At 47.5% G+C, this 14276-nt stretch overlaps 1 protein-coding gene across 1 annotated transcript in view; it reads right to left on the bottom strand.

The window, feature by feature from the left end:
• The window catches only part of LOC115064406, a 15941-nt gene extending 7961 nt beyond the window's left edge, over positions 1-7980 (bottom strand). The window contains exons 1-5 of the mRNA XM_029540912.1: positions 7842-7980; positions 7633-7777; positions 6831-7352; positions 3307-3493; positions 1328-1398 (exon numbers count right to left, since the gene is read on the bottom strand). Coding sequence (XP_029396772.1) covers positions 1328-1398; positions 3307-3493; positions 6831-7352; positions 7633-7777; positions 7842-7980 — 1064 coding nt within the window. The remainder of the gene's footprint in view (positions 1-1327; positions 1399-3306; positions 3494-6830; positions 7353-7632; positions 7778-7841) is intronic.
• Between the last annotated feature and the right edge of the window lie 6296 nt (positions 7981-14276).

The following is a 14276-nucleotide window of genomic DNA, read 5'->3' as shown; positions in this document are numbered from 1 at the left end:
ACTGTTAAGAAAGAGAGAGAAATTTCAATGGTACAGCTGTTGAGCCTGGTAATGCATATTTGCTGGCGTCTACCATTTCTCCTATTTTTGTGATTGAAAAGATTCATAATAGCAAGTAAAGAAATAGATAAAAATCTATAAATAAGCCACTGGCCAAAAATAATTATTAAGATTTAAATAGCAATATGGAAAAATATTTATGAAACAAATTAAGTGGAATAAATGCATACTTCCAAAAACTATCTGCAATTGACCACAACCACAGTAAAGAGATAATTGCCCGGAGTGTGGAATATGAGTTGTTACTCATTCCTTCCTCATTCCTTCCGTCGGTTTCTGTCATTCTCCCCAACCCCAAGACGGAGTCTAGCTACCTAGCTCAGGCTGGCCTTGAACTCCTGCTTCAGACTCCCTAGGATCACAGGTATAGGCTACCGAGCCTGGCTGTTTTATTCTTCTTTACTAACAGAACATGGGTCAATTTAGGGCTAGCAAGATGGTTCAGTGGGTAAAGGTGCTTGCCCCCAAGCCTGACGACTTGAGTTCGATGCCTGGAAGCCACTTGGTAGCAAGGGGGACCTTCCTGTAAGCTATTCTCTGACTATTGTATGTGCACCTTGGTATGCACAAACAGGTTTATGCACACAAATAAAATGAGTGTAAAATGTGTCTTTTAAAAACATTTCACAGCCATATGGTTCAGTCTTAATTTATGAAAATTGTAACCTAAATATTTAAAAGATGCCTTCAAGAGGAGTTCAGACATTAATTCATTGAGTTTTTAACTAAGACAACTATTCCAGAGCCACTGGCTCTTAACTTCTCTTTTTTTGCAGATCTGGGATTGAACCTAGCACCTTGCCTCACACGAGCAACTGCTCCATCATCAAGCTGCACGCCAAGCCTTGCTTTGTCTCCAACAGGCTCCCCTATAAATCCAGGCTGGCTTAGAACTCCTGAGCCTCCTGCTTCTGCCTCCCAGGTGCTGGGGTTACAGGCATGTGCCACCACACCCAGGAGTTTTTGTTTTATTTTTAAGATACATCCCCAGTCTCATCTCCTGTTAGAGGGTCTCAACGCAGATGAGCAAACACTTCAGGCTTTTATTAAAACCTCCCTCTGGAGCAGTAGAGGTTGGTGCTCATGTCTCCTGGGAAGGGGAACACAGCCTAAATAAACAGATAACTTCTCAGAGTGAGAGAGGCAAATCAGCAACAGAATCTGACCCTGAGATGACAGGTCCCTCTAGTGTCTCACCCACCAGGCCCTTCCCAGGTCTGCTTGGCGGAGCATCACCTGTCTGCATGCTGTTGTACGCAGCACTTACCTTTTGCTGTGCTCTGGTTCTGGGTGCTCTCCCTCAGGCTTTATGGCTGATGACCTGCGCTCTCTGGGAACCTAAAGCGTTAACATCAATGAGAGGGATTCAGTCCTTATTCAGGGGAGAAGCCTTCTTCACCTGAAGGAGAAACCTTTCATTTCTCAGGAGGCCAATTGGTTCACTCGCCTCCTGATGATCTGCTGAGCCCTGGGCAACATCTGCTCTCTGTTACAAGCAAGGAGCTAAGAGTCTGTTCACCACAGCAACCGGTGAAGAGCGACTGCCAAATAGACTCGTGGGATCACAAACTTACTTTACAGTGGGAGTAAAGATTTCTTTCTTCTTTAAAATTGTAAGGTATGTATTTTGGTTTTTTCCTGTATGAATGTTTGGCCTGTACCTATGTCCATATACCACATGCGTGAATGGTGCCCAGGGTCAGAAGAGTGCATTGGATGCCCTAGAACTGCAGTTAGAGATGGCTGTGAGTCACCATGTGGGTGCTGGGAACTGAACCAGGGTCCTCTGAAAGAGCAGCCAATGCACCTAACTGCTGGGCCATCTCTCGGGCTCCATCCCACTCCTTGTCTGACTCCCCTTTTCTTTGCCCCAAAGCTGAAAAGCTGGACAAGTGACACTGGTACACCATGACATTATCCAAACAGGCGCACACGTACTGCTGAGATGTGTGTGGTGCTTTGCCATGTGGGAATTCTTTCATATTTCACTATTAACAACGAAATAAAGATGGCTCATTGGTTAAGAGTGCACATTGCCCTTGCACAGGAGTTTGGGACCAGACACTCACGGTAGGCAGCTCACAATTACCTGTAACTCTAGCTCCAGGGAATCCAACTTCTTCTTCTAGCCTCTAAGGACACCTGCACTCATGTATAAAAATGTGCCCATACATCCTCATATGCATACACATAACTAAAATTACATAGATCTTTTTTTAAAAAAAAGATAATGATAAGTACTGTTTGATTGACTAGCAATCTGTGTTTAAAGCATTGCTAGTTATCAAGTAATAACAACTGATGCCTAGGACCAGCCAATCCAAATGGCCATCCCTGGGCATCTGCTGCTGGACAAACCAAGGAGAAGGTGAACGCAAGCCACACCCCAGCATCGGTCTGTGGCTGGAACCCTAACTGAATGCATTTGAGCTGCTGGGCCTGAGAGTCAAAAGTGACACACAGGCTGACCTTACGTCCTATGCCCAGTATGACACAGGTCACCAGTGAGTGGCAACTGAATTACTAGAATTCCATTAAGAACCATCAGGCAGAACAATATAAAAACCCACACATGGTACACTTGAGAGTTAAGGCTAATTCAACTGTCTAGCAACAGGCAAGAAAATGTATTTTGCGGGCTAGAGAGATGGCTCAGTGGTTAAGAGCATTGACTGCTCTTCCAGGGGTCCTAAGTTCAATTCCCAGCAACCACATGGTGCCTCACAACCATCTGTAATGGGATCTGATGCCCTCTTCAGGTGTGTGTCTGAAGACAGCAACAGTGTACTCGTATAAATAAAATAAATCTTAAAAAAAAAAAGCAAAAAGAAAATGTATTTTGATCTTAGAACCGGGTCCCAGAATTGTAAAAGTGTGAAAAGTCAGTCAGTCACCCTGACCACTCAGAAGGGGGGAGCACAGGTCAGTCGGCAACAAGCCCTTCCCATGACACCCGGAACCAAGTCTGTTAAAATACTCAAACTGGGGGAGACAGGCTACTGCCTCCTTTTATTAGCAGCGTCTCCTTCAGCGAGCGCCAGAGCAGCTGTTTAAAAACCACCCTTTGATTCTATGATCTTAGATGCTCGGCTTTGAACCACCAAAAGCCGGGGGACTCATTAAACTATTTATAGTCACTAGAGAAGCAAGCATCCTGACATTCCACCAGCAAATGACTGTTTTATAGGCTGCTGAATCAGGTGCGTCTGAGCATGGCGTTCACGGCTGTAAAGAGCCCGCACCTACCTTGTAGTAGTCATAGAGCAGGCCCAGCGCAGCCGCACTGTCCTCGTCTCCGTTGATGCTCATCATCGCTTTGGTTGCCGCTGTGAGAGGGTTTTCCAGGAAAGACTTCCAGGCTTCGTCCTCACTGGTATAGGAGCGCCGCTGTGGGTAAAGGGCTTCATTCTGAAGAACCAGCACTGGCCTTTTGCTTCAGAGGAAGAAATTCAAAAGTTAAATCCATACCTCCTACAGCCAGACAGCTTACAAGCTGTTTAAAAACAAAAATCCAAAACCAAAAAACAATCAAACTGAATAAACAGTTCTTTGACATTCCTCTAAAATAGGACACACGGCCCCATGCCAGAGCAACTGCTTAGCATGGGTAAAGCACTGGGCTCCATCTCCTGCATCACAGTCAATTAAATACCAACAGCTTCTGAAGGTCTGTCTGAAGGAAACTCAATAAAGTTAGTGAAATGGTGTCCACACTCCTCTTACAGATAATTTTGGAATAAATACAAAAACATTCAGAAAATTCAGATTTGGTTTACAAAACACTTTTTCTAAAGGCGTATTTTAAATCACCCTGTGGCATGTTAGCTACATCAGTAGCCTCAGTAAGTCAGACGAAGACACACTAAGAAGGCAAGGCAGAAGTAAGGACCCCCGTCAGAAGCACTGAGATGATACTACCTGTCAAAATCCAAAACCAGTCCCAAGAAGACACGGGGCTGTTTCCATATTTATAACAGCACACACGGGATACAGCGAGCCATGGACACTGTTCAATCACACTCAATCACACTCAACATGTGACTTCCCCCTTCCCCAGCCGGGGCCATGACTTTAAACAGCTCCTTCCGAGAAACAGGGGCAGGAGGAAGGGATGGAAAGCAAAAGGGAGATTTCACTTAATCCTTCAGGGTATATGAGAAAGTTAGAAGACTCTTCTGTTACCAGCAGGAGGAGCCTGGAATGTAGCCAAAGGGGCCTATAAATCAATAAAGGTGCATAACCTACTGGCATGGGAGTGAACCGCTCATCTTAGAGATAAGCACATAGTCTACAGCAAAGGAAGGCACAGGATGAAAATTAGCCTTAAAAAACACAGTGGACAGATATGATTTTAAAATCTTTACATGGGCCGGGGGAAGATGGCTCAGGGGTAAAGGCACTTGCTCATGAGTCTGATGGCCTGAAGGTCCATCCCAGGGACCTACACAGTGGAAGAAGAGAACAGATCCCTTCAAGTTGTTCTCTGACTTTTAAACACACACACACACACACACACACACACACACACAGAGAGCAAATTAATCACTTAAAAATCTTCATTGGCTGGTAAGATAGTTCAGCTGATAAAGGTATCTGAGTTAAATTTCTAAAATCCACATGGTAGATAGAAAGGACTTGCTACAAGTTGTCCTCTGAGTGTGTGTGTGTGCGCACGCGTGTGCACATGCAGGGGGAGGGAGGGAGGGAGGAAGGGGGGGGAATGAGATATGTTGGGAGGGTGAGGGGAGTGCCAAAACCAACTCATAAAATAAAATAAATAAAATGTAAAACCCTTTACTAGGCTTTAGGATTCGATGGCATAGCTAAGGTGTTGTGCGTGTGACTTCTCTGCTCTGGGCTAGGGGGGCTTCCCGGGCTTAATCTCCAGTGCTCCCTCCCCCCCCCAAATAAATACAATCTTTATTAGTTTTTCACACCAGGCGAGGACTATTTCACGTTAACAGCGCAGTTTGTGGGAAGAATCCAGAAAATGAATGGTGCTTTTAGTGGCGCTTTACAGGAGATTTAATTTAAATGATTCAAGCAAACTCTACTGATTCCAAAAACTGGAAATGTCAGCAGTCTCAACAACTGTCCGGCCGGTCCTGTTTAATAAGTCAATAGAAAGACAAAAACGGAACACTGACTTCAGCAAGACGAGGCAGTGCTTTTGTGTGTGAGGGAACAAGAACGGAGGTGTCTGGAACTTATCTGAATTATGGCTGTCCTGGCCCAGGTCTCGTTGCAACACACGAATGAAATATGTAAATGGCCTGGAGGTGACCTACCTTTTCTAAAAGTGAGTGGAGAAAGTCTGATTATCTTCTCAGCAATCAACAAAGGTTAGGGCTTGGCAGTCACCCAAATCCTTCAAAAACAGATATAGGTTTAGAAGAAGAAGAAAAAAAGGACATCTTTGAAAAGGGGAGAAAAAAAAAAAGATGATTCTAAGGGCTTACATCTGGAAGCAGCTTATTATTTTGAAAGAAAAAAAAGAATCAGGAAGACTTATTTTTACAAATCTCAAGTTTTATCTGAAGAAAGCAATATACAACCTAGCATTCCCTGCAAGCCTTTGGGTCCTGAAGCCGACAGAGATATGGCGGTTCTGTGGTGAGAGTCCCTGGTGTACTGCTGAGCTATTATTAATAGTCTAATAGCCACTTCCAGAAGACTCTGACAGAAGTTGGCTGGCTCAACAGTTGTAATGCTAGTTTTTCAAGCTTCCCTTCTCCCATCCCATGCAACAGTGGTACAAGCATCAGAAAATAAATATTTTCCAAGTGGCTTTATGTCTGCTATTACCCTGAAGGCATTTTATATTTCCAAAGTATGCCTAAGGCCAAGAGGCTGGCGCTGGGACTTTTGCCTAGTCAGTAAGTAGAGAAATAAACACACGAACAATTGCAGCCCACTTCTTCAAGACAAGCAAGTTGTTGCTCCCGCCCTGAAGGTTCATGGGTGTTTTCAAATGAGCCTCAGACCTTCCAGAGTTATGGGTCAGGATTCTAAAAGGAGAGCCGAGCACTAACTGAACTTCATTTTCTACAAGACAAGATTAATCTCTTACTGATTCCACACTCAGCTAACCGCCATAGAAAACAAGCATGAGAAAAATCCACCCTTAACAAGTTAACTATGAAACCAATTCTTCACTCCAGATTTACTGAGCCGAGATAAGATAGACTCGATCTTTCAGAACATCTTCATATTTATAGGAAAGTTGCGAGTAAAATAGGGAACTGCCCCCACACAAGTCCTGCCAACGTCCGATCACATCTTACATCATCACTGAATATTTCTCGCTACTTTCTTATGTCCCAAGCTCTAAAAAGCAATCCCGATTCGAGAGTGGTCTCTAGCTTTACCACCGTGCGTGCAGTTTCTTCCTCTTGATATTCCCAAACGGCAAAAAATAGTCTTCTGTAATTACCGTCAGTGATGCAAGGGCCCAAGAACACCCACAGCGGATTTCTCACACAGCAGCCGCAGTGAAGAAAACGCGCGGGCAGCGGACACTTCAACCTTCCCCTAGATCTCTCGCTCTGGCAGCTCGGCAGGTGACAGCAGGCTGCCCAGGGTCCACCCGTCCCCACCGGTCCATGAGCGCGGGGCCCGGGAGCCCGGGAGCCCTCAGACGACAGGCCGAGTGTCCCCCCGCGCCTCGCCCCACCCAGCCTGTCCTCGCAGCTCCGGGAACCCGCGCCGTGGCCGCGGCAGGTGCGGTGGCCCCCGGGCCCTGGCCGGACTCGCGCCCGCGCCTCACTCACTTGTCGTACTCCTGTGTCATCGCGCTCGCTCGCCGCTGCCGGGCCGCAGAACTGGACTTTCGGGTTGGGACAGTACACCCGATCCGGGGGGAGGAGGCGGCGGCGCGCGGCGGCAGGCGGTGGGTCCGGAGCGGCGGCCCCGACGGGTTGGGTTCGCTTTTCTCGCTCTGAGCCGGCTCGGCGCGGGCTGCGCACACTGGGCGCTGGGCTCGGCCTCCCATTGGCTGGCGGCGCGCCGGCCCAGGGCGGGTCTTCTGGAACTGGGAGGAGGGGAGCTCCTCCTGATTGGTGAGATGGAGCTCTGGGGAGGAGCCTGGCGGCGGACCGCAGGGCGGGGGCCACGCGGTGCTCGGCGGTGCTCGGCGGCGCTGGGGAGCTTGCGCGCTGCTGGCCCTGGTGGCGCCGGCCCGTAGTGCCGCCGGCGCCGAGAGGCTTCGGCGCACACCCGCGTGGGCGCGTTTCACCTTCCAGTTCTCTCTCGCGGTCAGTTCTCCGGCCCCAAGGCCTCTGCCTGGGAAGTACCTAGGGAATTTCTTTGCAGTTGTGCAGGTTTGGAGGTTTCCTTCTGGTTCATCTCTTAGTGCCCACTGTGTGACAGTCGCAAATCTGCACAGCCCCTTAATAACCCATGTTTCCCCGGCCGGCGGTCCCTGTTTATTGGGCACCTATCAGGTGTCAAGAGCATCACTCTAAGACACCTCAAGCTCCAGAGGTCCCCACCAGCCTCCTGAGGGCATCTGAACTTGCTTGGCTCTTCATCTGCCCAGCGCTATATTTGGGCTTTAGCATCCTCAACTCCTACCTACTACCTGTGTGGTCTTGCTTTTTGGCCAGCTCCAGATTGGCTTCCACTTTTTCCTCCCATATCCTTCCCTCCTTTTTAATCTTTTTCCTACGGTCGGTTTCTTTAACCTCAGCCCTAGGCCTACTACAGTAGAGACAGGGACCTAGACAAAGAGGACAAGGCAGAGATATAGCCGGCAAAATTTCCTGCTTCCTACAGTGTCCTACTTCTGGAGTCGCGGTGAATCGGTGAATCCTTTGGTGTGCCGAGAGATGGCAATCTCTGCAGGTGGATGGGGAAAGTAGAGTGGAGCTCTCTGGGCTTAAAGATGAAGATGGTGAGGGGTGGGCATCCAACGTACTTCATAAGGGTGAAGGCACAGCTATAGACTGGGATAGAGGGGACACCAGCGTGTCCACTGCAGAGCTAGGAAAGCAGTGTGGCCGGAGAGTAATTGGGCACGGGTGCAAACTGTAGCGCCCTGAAGGTTTCTGTAAGGCCTTAAGTGAGGAAGCTTTGAAGGACTTGGGGTAGGGCATAGACAGACTTCACTCCTGTTTTCAAATAATCTGGTCACTGAATGGTAGGGAATCGGTAGGAGGCAATTTCAAAAAGACAAGCAAAAGATAAATAGTAGCCAAAAGCATGACCTGGGGTGGTGGAACACTGAGAAGGGGTTGAATTCTAGATGCCTTTGTGTTCAGACTAACAGGATTCTCTGAGACCCAAAGGGCAGGTTAAAGAGTGTGTCTGATAGATGGTGTGCGGACAATCGCAGGACTCGGGAGTTGAGGCAGGAGGCTCTCCAGTTTCAGGCCAGGCCCAAAGTGAAACTTTGACAACAGCAACAAAAGTCATTTTTGTTATGAACGACCAGGGGTTTTCAGCTGAGCAGTTGGATAGAGTGACTGCTGTCCCCTGAGATGGTGAGGGACAGCAGACATAGCAGTTTATAAGTGGGCAAGGGTCCTGTTTCGGATGTGCTAAGTTTAAAGTTTATTTTCCTTCTGAGTAAGTGAGTCACGCAGATGGATACTAGACTGGAGTTCAGGGGGGAGATCTGGACCAAAAAATTGACCTCTGGGCAAGATCATCCTGAGGGAAGAATTCAAAGCCTTGAGATGGCTGAAGCCCTAAGGCAGGGAGGAGCATAGCCGATGTAATGGCCCCTGGGTCCTGGAGCTTCCAACATCAAAGGCTCAGAGGGAGAAGAGCCAGGAGAGGAGAGATGGCAGTCAGGTGAGCTGGGAGGCCACTGAGAGATGATGGACCAGGGAGACAGGTGTGTTCTTGCTAAGGGCTGACCATGCCTTTGTCCTGTGCTAGCTGCCTCTCACCTCCCCACCCTGTGTTCTCAGTTCCCTGAGGCGCTAGCGCCCCAGTCAGCAACCGCAGACAGGATGCTCAGAGCTGTTCCCAGCCTCTGTGCTCAGCCCTGGGGCAACTCTGGGGCCTGGGGCCTGTTCTTTCTTTACTTGATAGTTTCAAATTTAAGAAAATTATATGTGTATGTATACACACGTAAGCACAGATGCACACCAACACAGACATGTCTCCATACTCTTGCCAGGGTGGCCCTTCCTAAAACACCATCCTATGTCATTCCTAATAAAGCCTTCCCTTCCCAAGTCAGCTGCTACCCTGGAGGTTGGCCCGACACCACTTTGCTCAGACACCACGGACTCAGGAGTACTTCTACTCCCCTATCTGGCCTTCCCAAGCCTTGGCCCAGTGAGCCATCCACAATGCTGACAGCATAGTTCCAGCACGTTTACCATGCCCTGTTTTCCATGTCTGGGATCTTATGTGAGCTTTCCCAGAGAAGGCATTGTTCTGTCAGTCCCCAGCACTGGTGTGTACATGAAAAATGTCCTGGAGACAGTAATCAAATGGCACAGTTTTTTGTAGACCCCCAAGGCCCTGGATTCTCGTCCCTTTGGCCCATCTGTAGGGCTAAGTTAAATGACCCTCTAGTATAGAGGACATTCAGGAGCATTAGTCCTTTGGGTTCAGTGTCTGACACATGGTAGGTGCCAAATATACAGGACCAATGAAGACAGGCTAAGCCATAAAATCAGAAACAGAACAGGAAAGTCCACTGGCACTAGATCATAGCTATAGTAACTTAAAAAATAGGTCTTAGGTATGGTGGTGTACAGTTGTATAGTTCCAGCACTTGGGAGGTAGAAGCAGTTGCTCTTATCTATATAGAGAATCTCAGGCCAACCTGGGCTGTAGTTTCCTGTAGGAAACCCTGTAACAAAACAAACACTGAAAAATTTAGGTCTTGTAAGTAAACTTCGAGAGAGGTTTATTTTGTTTATTTCTAATGTACTCTGAAATTCAGGTCCACATCTGTGAGCTGTTAGCACTATGCCTTTATTTTTATTATAAATGATTCACACGTAGGTATTGGGGGTATATGTGGGAGCACGAGCTGTAGCATGTGTGTGTCGATGAAAGGACAACTTGTGGGAGTCAGTTCTTTCCTCCCATCATAGGGGCTCCAGGGATCGAACTCAGGTCCTCAGGTTTAGTGACAAGCTCCCATACCCACTGTGCCATCCTGAAGGCCCTTATTTATTATATGTTAACATTATTTCTAATCATAGAAAGTAATACATACTCACAGTTCAAGATAAATAAACTAAGAAACATGTAAGGAAGGGAAGAAAGACATTTAAGCTAGCGTTCAAACAGGCTGTTCCACCCACCATCCCCAATGCCCTGAGAGAATGGTAACTATTGTGTGTATATTTCCAGATTTCTCTATGTGACTGCAAGCATATAGAGTTTTTGCTAAGACAACTTATCACTTCTTACGTTTTCCAATTTTCATGTCATTGCAGTGAAATCTGTATTTCTTTGATTTGTTATGTGTCAGAGGCTAGTGGGGAGCAGTGAGTTTTCTCTGAGCTTTTCACAATTACAAACATTCACAATAAACATCCTCCCGAGTACATGTTTGCATGCTAGGCCAATATGGTCATAGGATGGATTCCTAAAATTGGAGTTGCAATTTTAAAATTAACATTCTTACTCTTTTATGTCTGCACATGTTTGTGTGTGTGTGTGCGTGTGTGTGTACACGAGCACAGATGCTAAGGTACACGTATGGAGGTCAGACGACATTATGAAGTTAGTTCTCTCCTTCTGCCTTTATTTGGGTTCCAGGGATGGAACTCAGGTTTGCAGGCCTGTGCGGCAAGCTCCTCCAGCCATTGATCTAGCTCACAGCAGCCCACAGGTGGAGTGTCTTAGATCTTTACAGACCTTACTGTTTTTAGTTAGGAGTGGAGCTTATCTTTTTGGAGGGCCTTCTTAAACTTAAGACTGGGATAGTGCTGCTGGTTTCTGCTTTGTTTTTCTGAGATAGAATCTGATGGTTGTATGGCCCTGACTGGTCTCAATCTTTCTCCCTCAGGCTTCTGAGTAGCTGAGTCCTGGCATGTAGCAATACACCCAGCTGCCGTCCTTCTATTTATTTATTTTGTAGGGATGTGCTTGTTGCCTTTTAGGTTTTTTTTTTTTGGGTTTTTTGTTTTTGTTTTTGTTTTTTGGAACTCACTTTGTAGGTCAGGCTGACCTCGAACTCACAGAGATCTGCCTGGCTCTGCCTCCCCAGTGCTGAGATCAAAAGCGTGCACCACCACTACCCTAATGTGGCTTGATTTTTTTTAGGCAGGGTCTCATTGTGTACCCCTTAAACTCATGTTTCTCCTGTCATAGGCTCGTCAAGAGCTGGGGTTATGGAGATGTCACACCACACCCAGTCAGTTTTGAAAAGAAGATTGTGTCCTAAGCATGGGTGTCAGAGTAGGGGACTCCATTGGACCTCTCCTGACTCAGTGCAGACTGTGTGGTAACAACAAAGTCTGAAAACACGGTGTCACAGTTGGCTGCACATCGAGAGGGTCTTGGCACAGATGTTCCTCCTGGCTAGGGAGTTTGCTCAGAACACAGTTTCTGTTCTCTGGACCTCAGTAAAAGAAAACTGTTGGACAGGTCATGTGTCCCATCCCTGTGTCCCAGGGCTATAAGATCGGCTGCTGCGACCAGAAGCTCCCTGGCCATTGCAGTTCCTTTCCCATCTGCCCCCAACACGCTTCCTAATTGATACCCTAGTTGAAAGCTTCCAACACACTGTATTCTTATTACTGTGTCCTCTGGGCATGTGTTGTGTTTTAGCCTCTTTCCCTGGCTTTAAAGGCCAACTTGCTATGCCACTAGAATGACTCCCAGGGGCCCGGTTCACTGTCCCTTATTAGAGACCACAGCTCAGGCTGCTCTGCACTCTCATAAGTTCAGTTCCACATGACTATGTGAGACCAGGATTCAAATCCTAGGTCAGCATCTCCTTGTCTTTAGCAGGCTGCACCCCTCATGGTCCTCAGTCACCATTTGGAATGTTAGGGAAGTAGTTTGGAGTGTTGTGGGTTAACTGGAATGATGGATTTCGAGAATTCCCCACAGTGGAGGCTGTGTGTGAGGTAGTGTGACATCAGAGCAGAAGGGAGAGGGGACAGTAGAGGGGAGCAGGCATTGAAGGGAAGCCAAATGACACAATGTATGAAAAGGTCACAATGAAGCCCATTACCATGCACTTGCTTTAAACATCAATAAAGATACAGTTAAACTTAAAAATCTCACATTGCCTGACACATGGGCATTTAAAGATTGTTTCTATCTCCTCTAAAGATCCTGTGCTGGCTGGAGTGTAGCACAATAGTAGAGCTTGCCCAAAAAGTGCCAGGGCTGGCATTCAGTCTCCCGAGTACACTCTCTGCACTCCAACAATACAAACATTGTAAGAGCGGGAACCTATGGACTTAGTCCTTGGTAATGCCACCCATTGCCTCTGACGGCCATTTGTGGGGCTCACTGCCTTCGGTGATTTTAGGCCAGATGGAAAGGCTGGTGAGGAAGGGACATCTCAAGCGGCCCAATGAGAATGGCAGAGCCTCTGTGCCAGATCTCTACCTGCTCCACCCAGCTCACTTTCTCAGACCTCTGTCAGCTAGAGATAAAGGACTTTCCACTCCAGGGAACAGGGTGTGGGAGGCAATGGAGTTTGACTCTCCTCACCTTCTCCAGCCTGAGATGTAGGAAGCTGCTTAAACCTTTGAGTCTTCTGTGAGCAACCAGGCCACAATCACTATTATTATTAAAGACTTTTGCTAGTTTCAAAAGAAAAATATCACAAACTGCACATTGTGGGGTATGCCCATATTCCCATCACATCAAAGGCTGAGGCAGGAGGTTTAGCAGGTCAGTGCTAGTCTGAGCAGTATAATAAGACCCTCACAACGAAAAAGGAAGAAAAGTTAGATGTCCCGTACAGTTTCAGGCACTTAACAGGAACTTAACAAGGACAAACACTTTATCTCATTCTTTTTTAAACTGTTAAGCATATTAACATCAGTGATCATTGTTATTCAGGATGGTAATGACATTGGTCCTCTCTGGGGAGTATCAAGTGTCCCCAATCAGACACACCCAAGAGACTCTGATCCTTAAAGCTGTTGGAGGTAGTTTGAGGCCATCTCTCATAGATGGAGAAGTTGATGTAGAGAGATAGTTTCAGAGTCTCAAAGCCAGGAAGTTCGGGGTGTGCACTCCCTAACAACACATGTTCTAAGGTTTTGATGTTTCTGCCTGAGACTCCAAGATTAACCCATGGCCCCCATCGTACAGCAGCCTGGACATGTTCAGCACGGAAGAGCTGCAGCTGATGCTCTCTGGTGACAGTATCTGGCTCTGTGGTTGTCCAAGCAGTCTCAAACTCTGAGACCACTCACTCAAGGCTGGCGTCTAGTTTTGTCATCTGTCTGCTCTACTTTCAGATGTGACAGTTGTCCTGAGCGTGCTTGCTGGAGGCTCTCCCCCTCCCCCCAACCTGCCTGCCACTGCCAGGTCTGCTGGAGGCTCACCCCCTCCCCCCAGCCTGCCTGCCACTGCCGGGTCTGCTAATCCTGGCGAGTCTTGTCAGGTACCCGGGATTTCATCCAGACTCCAGTCACCCAAGCAGTCAGCTGTGCTCCTGTTTGTGAATGGAGAAGTGGCTCCGTGGGATAGGGCGTCACCAGCTTACTGGCAACTACAAGAACCAGGATACCTCACATTCTTTTGCTGTGGCTTCGCTGTCAATTGATCATCCCAGCAAGGGCTCAGCAGTTGCAACATAACTACCAGAAAGCCCTAGGCTCAGAAGCACAGGCCTTAACCTCCAGAAAGCCCTCTGACCTGTGACTAACAGTAAATGGGTGTACCCATCAGATGTGGTGGCACTTGAAGAAAGCTCCCAGATGGGGTCTGAGAGACCAAACCATGCTAGCTGGTTCACACAGCCACATTTACTTCTTGAAGTAGTAGCCCTAGTAATAACTAGTGGTCAGAGATACAAAATACCTATCTGTGTCATGTTTGATTGATGTCCCTGGGAGGCCTGCCCTTTTTTAAGGGAAAAGGAGGAGGAGCGGATAGGGAGGGAGGAGGGGGAGGGGAGGGAGGGGAGGGGAGGGAAGGGAGTGGGTGGAGAGGAGGAGAGGAGGGGAAACTGCAGTAATATATGAGAAAATAAATTAATGAAAACAAAAACTACATATCTATTTAAAATCGTTGGATCATCACATACATCTTTGTACAAGGGACGGGGGGACAAC

Source organism: Mus pahari, chromosome 7, assembly GCF_900095145.1.
Source record: "Mus pahari chromosome 7, PAHARI_EIJ_v1.1, whole genome shotgun sequence".
NCBI classification, from domain to species: Eukaryota; Metazoa; Chordata; class Mammalia; order Rodentia; family Muridae; genus Mus; species Mus pahari.
The sequence above is the reverse complement of the archived record's forward strand: the minus strand, read 5'-3'. Positions and strand labels throughout refer to the sequence as shown.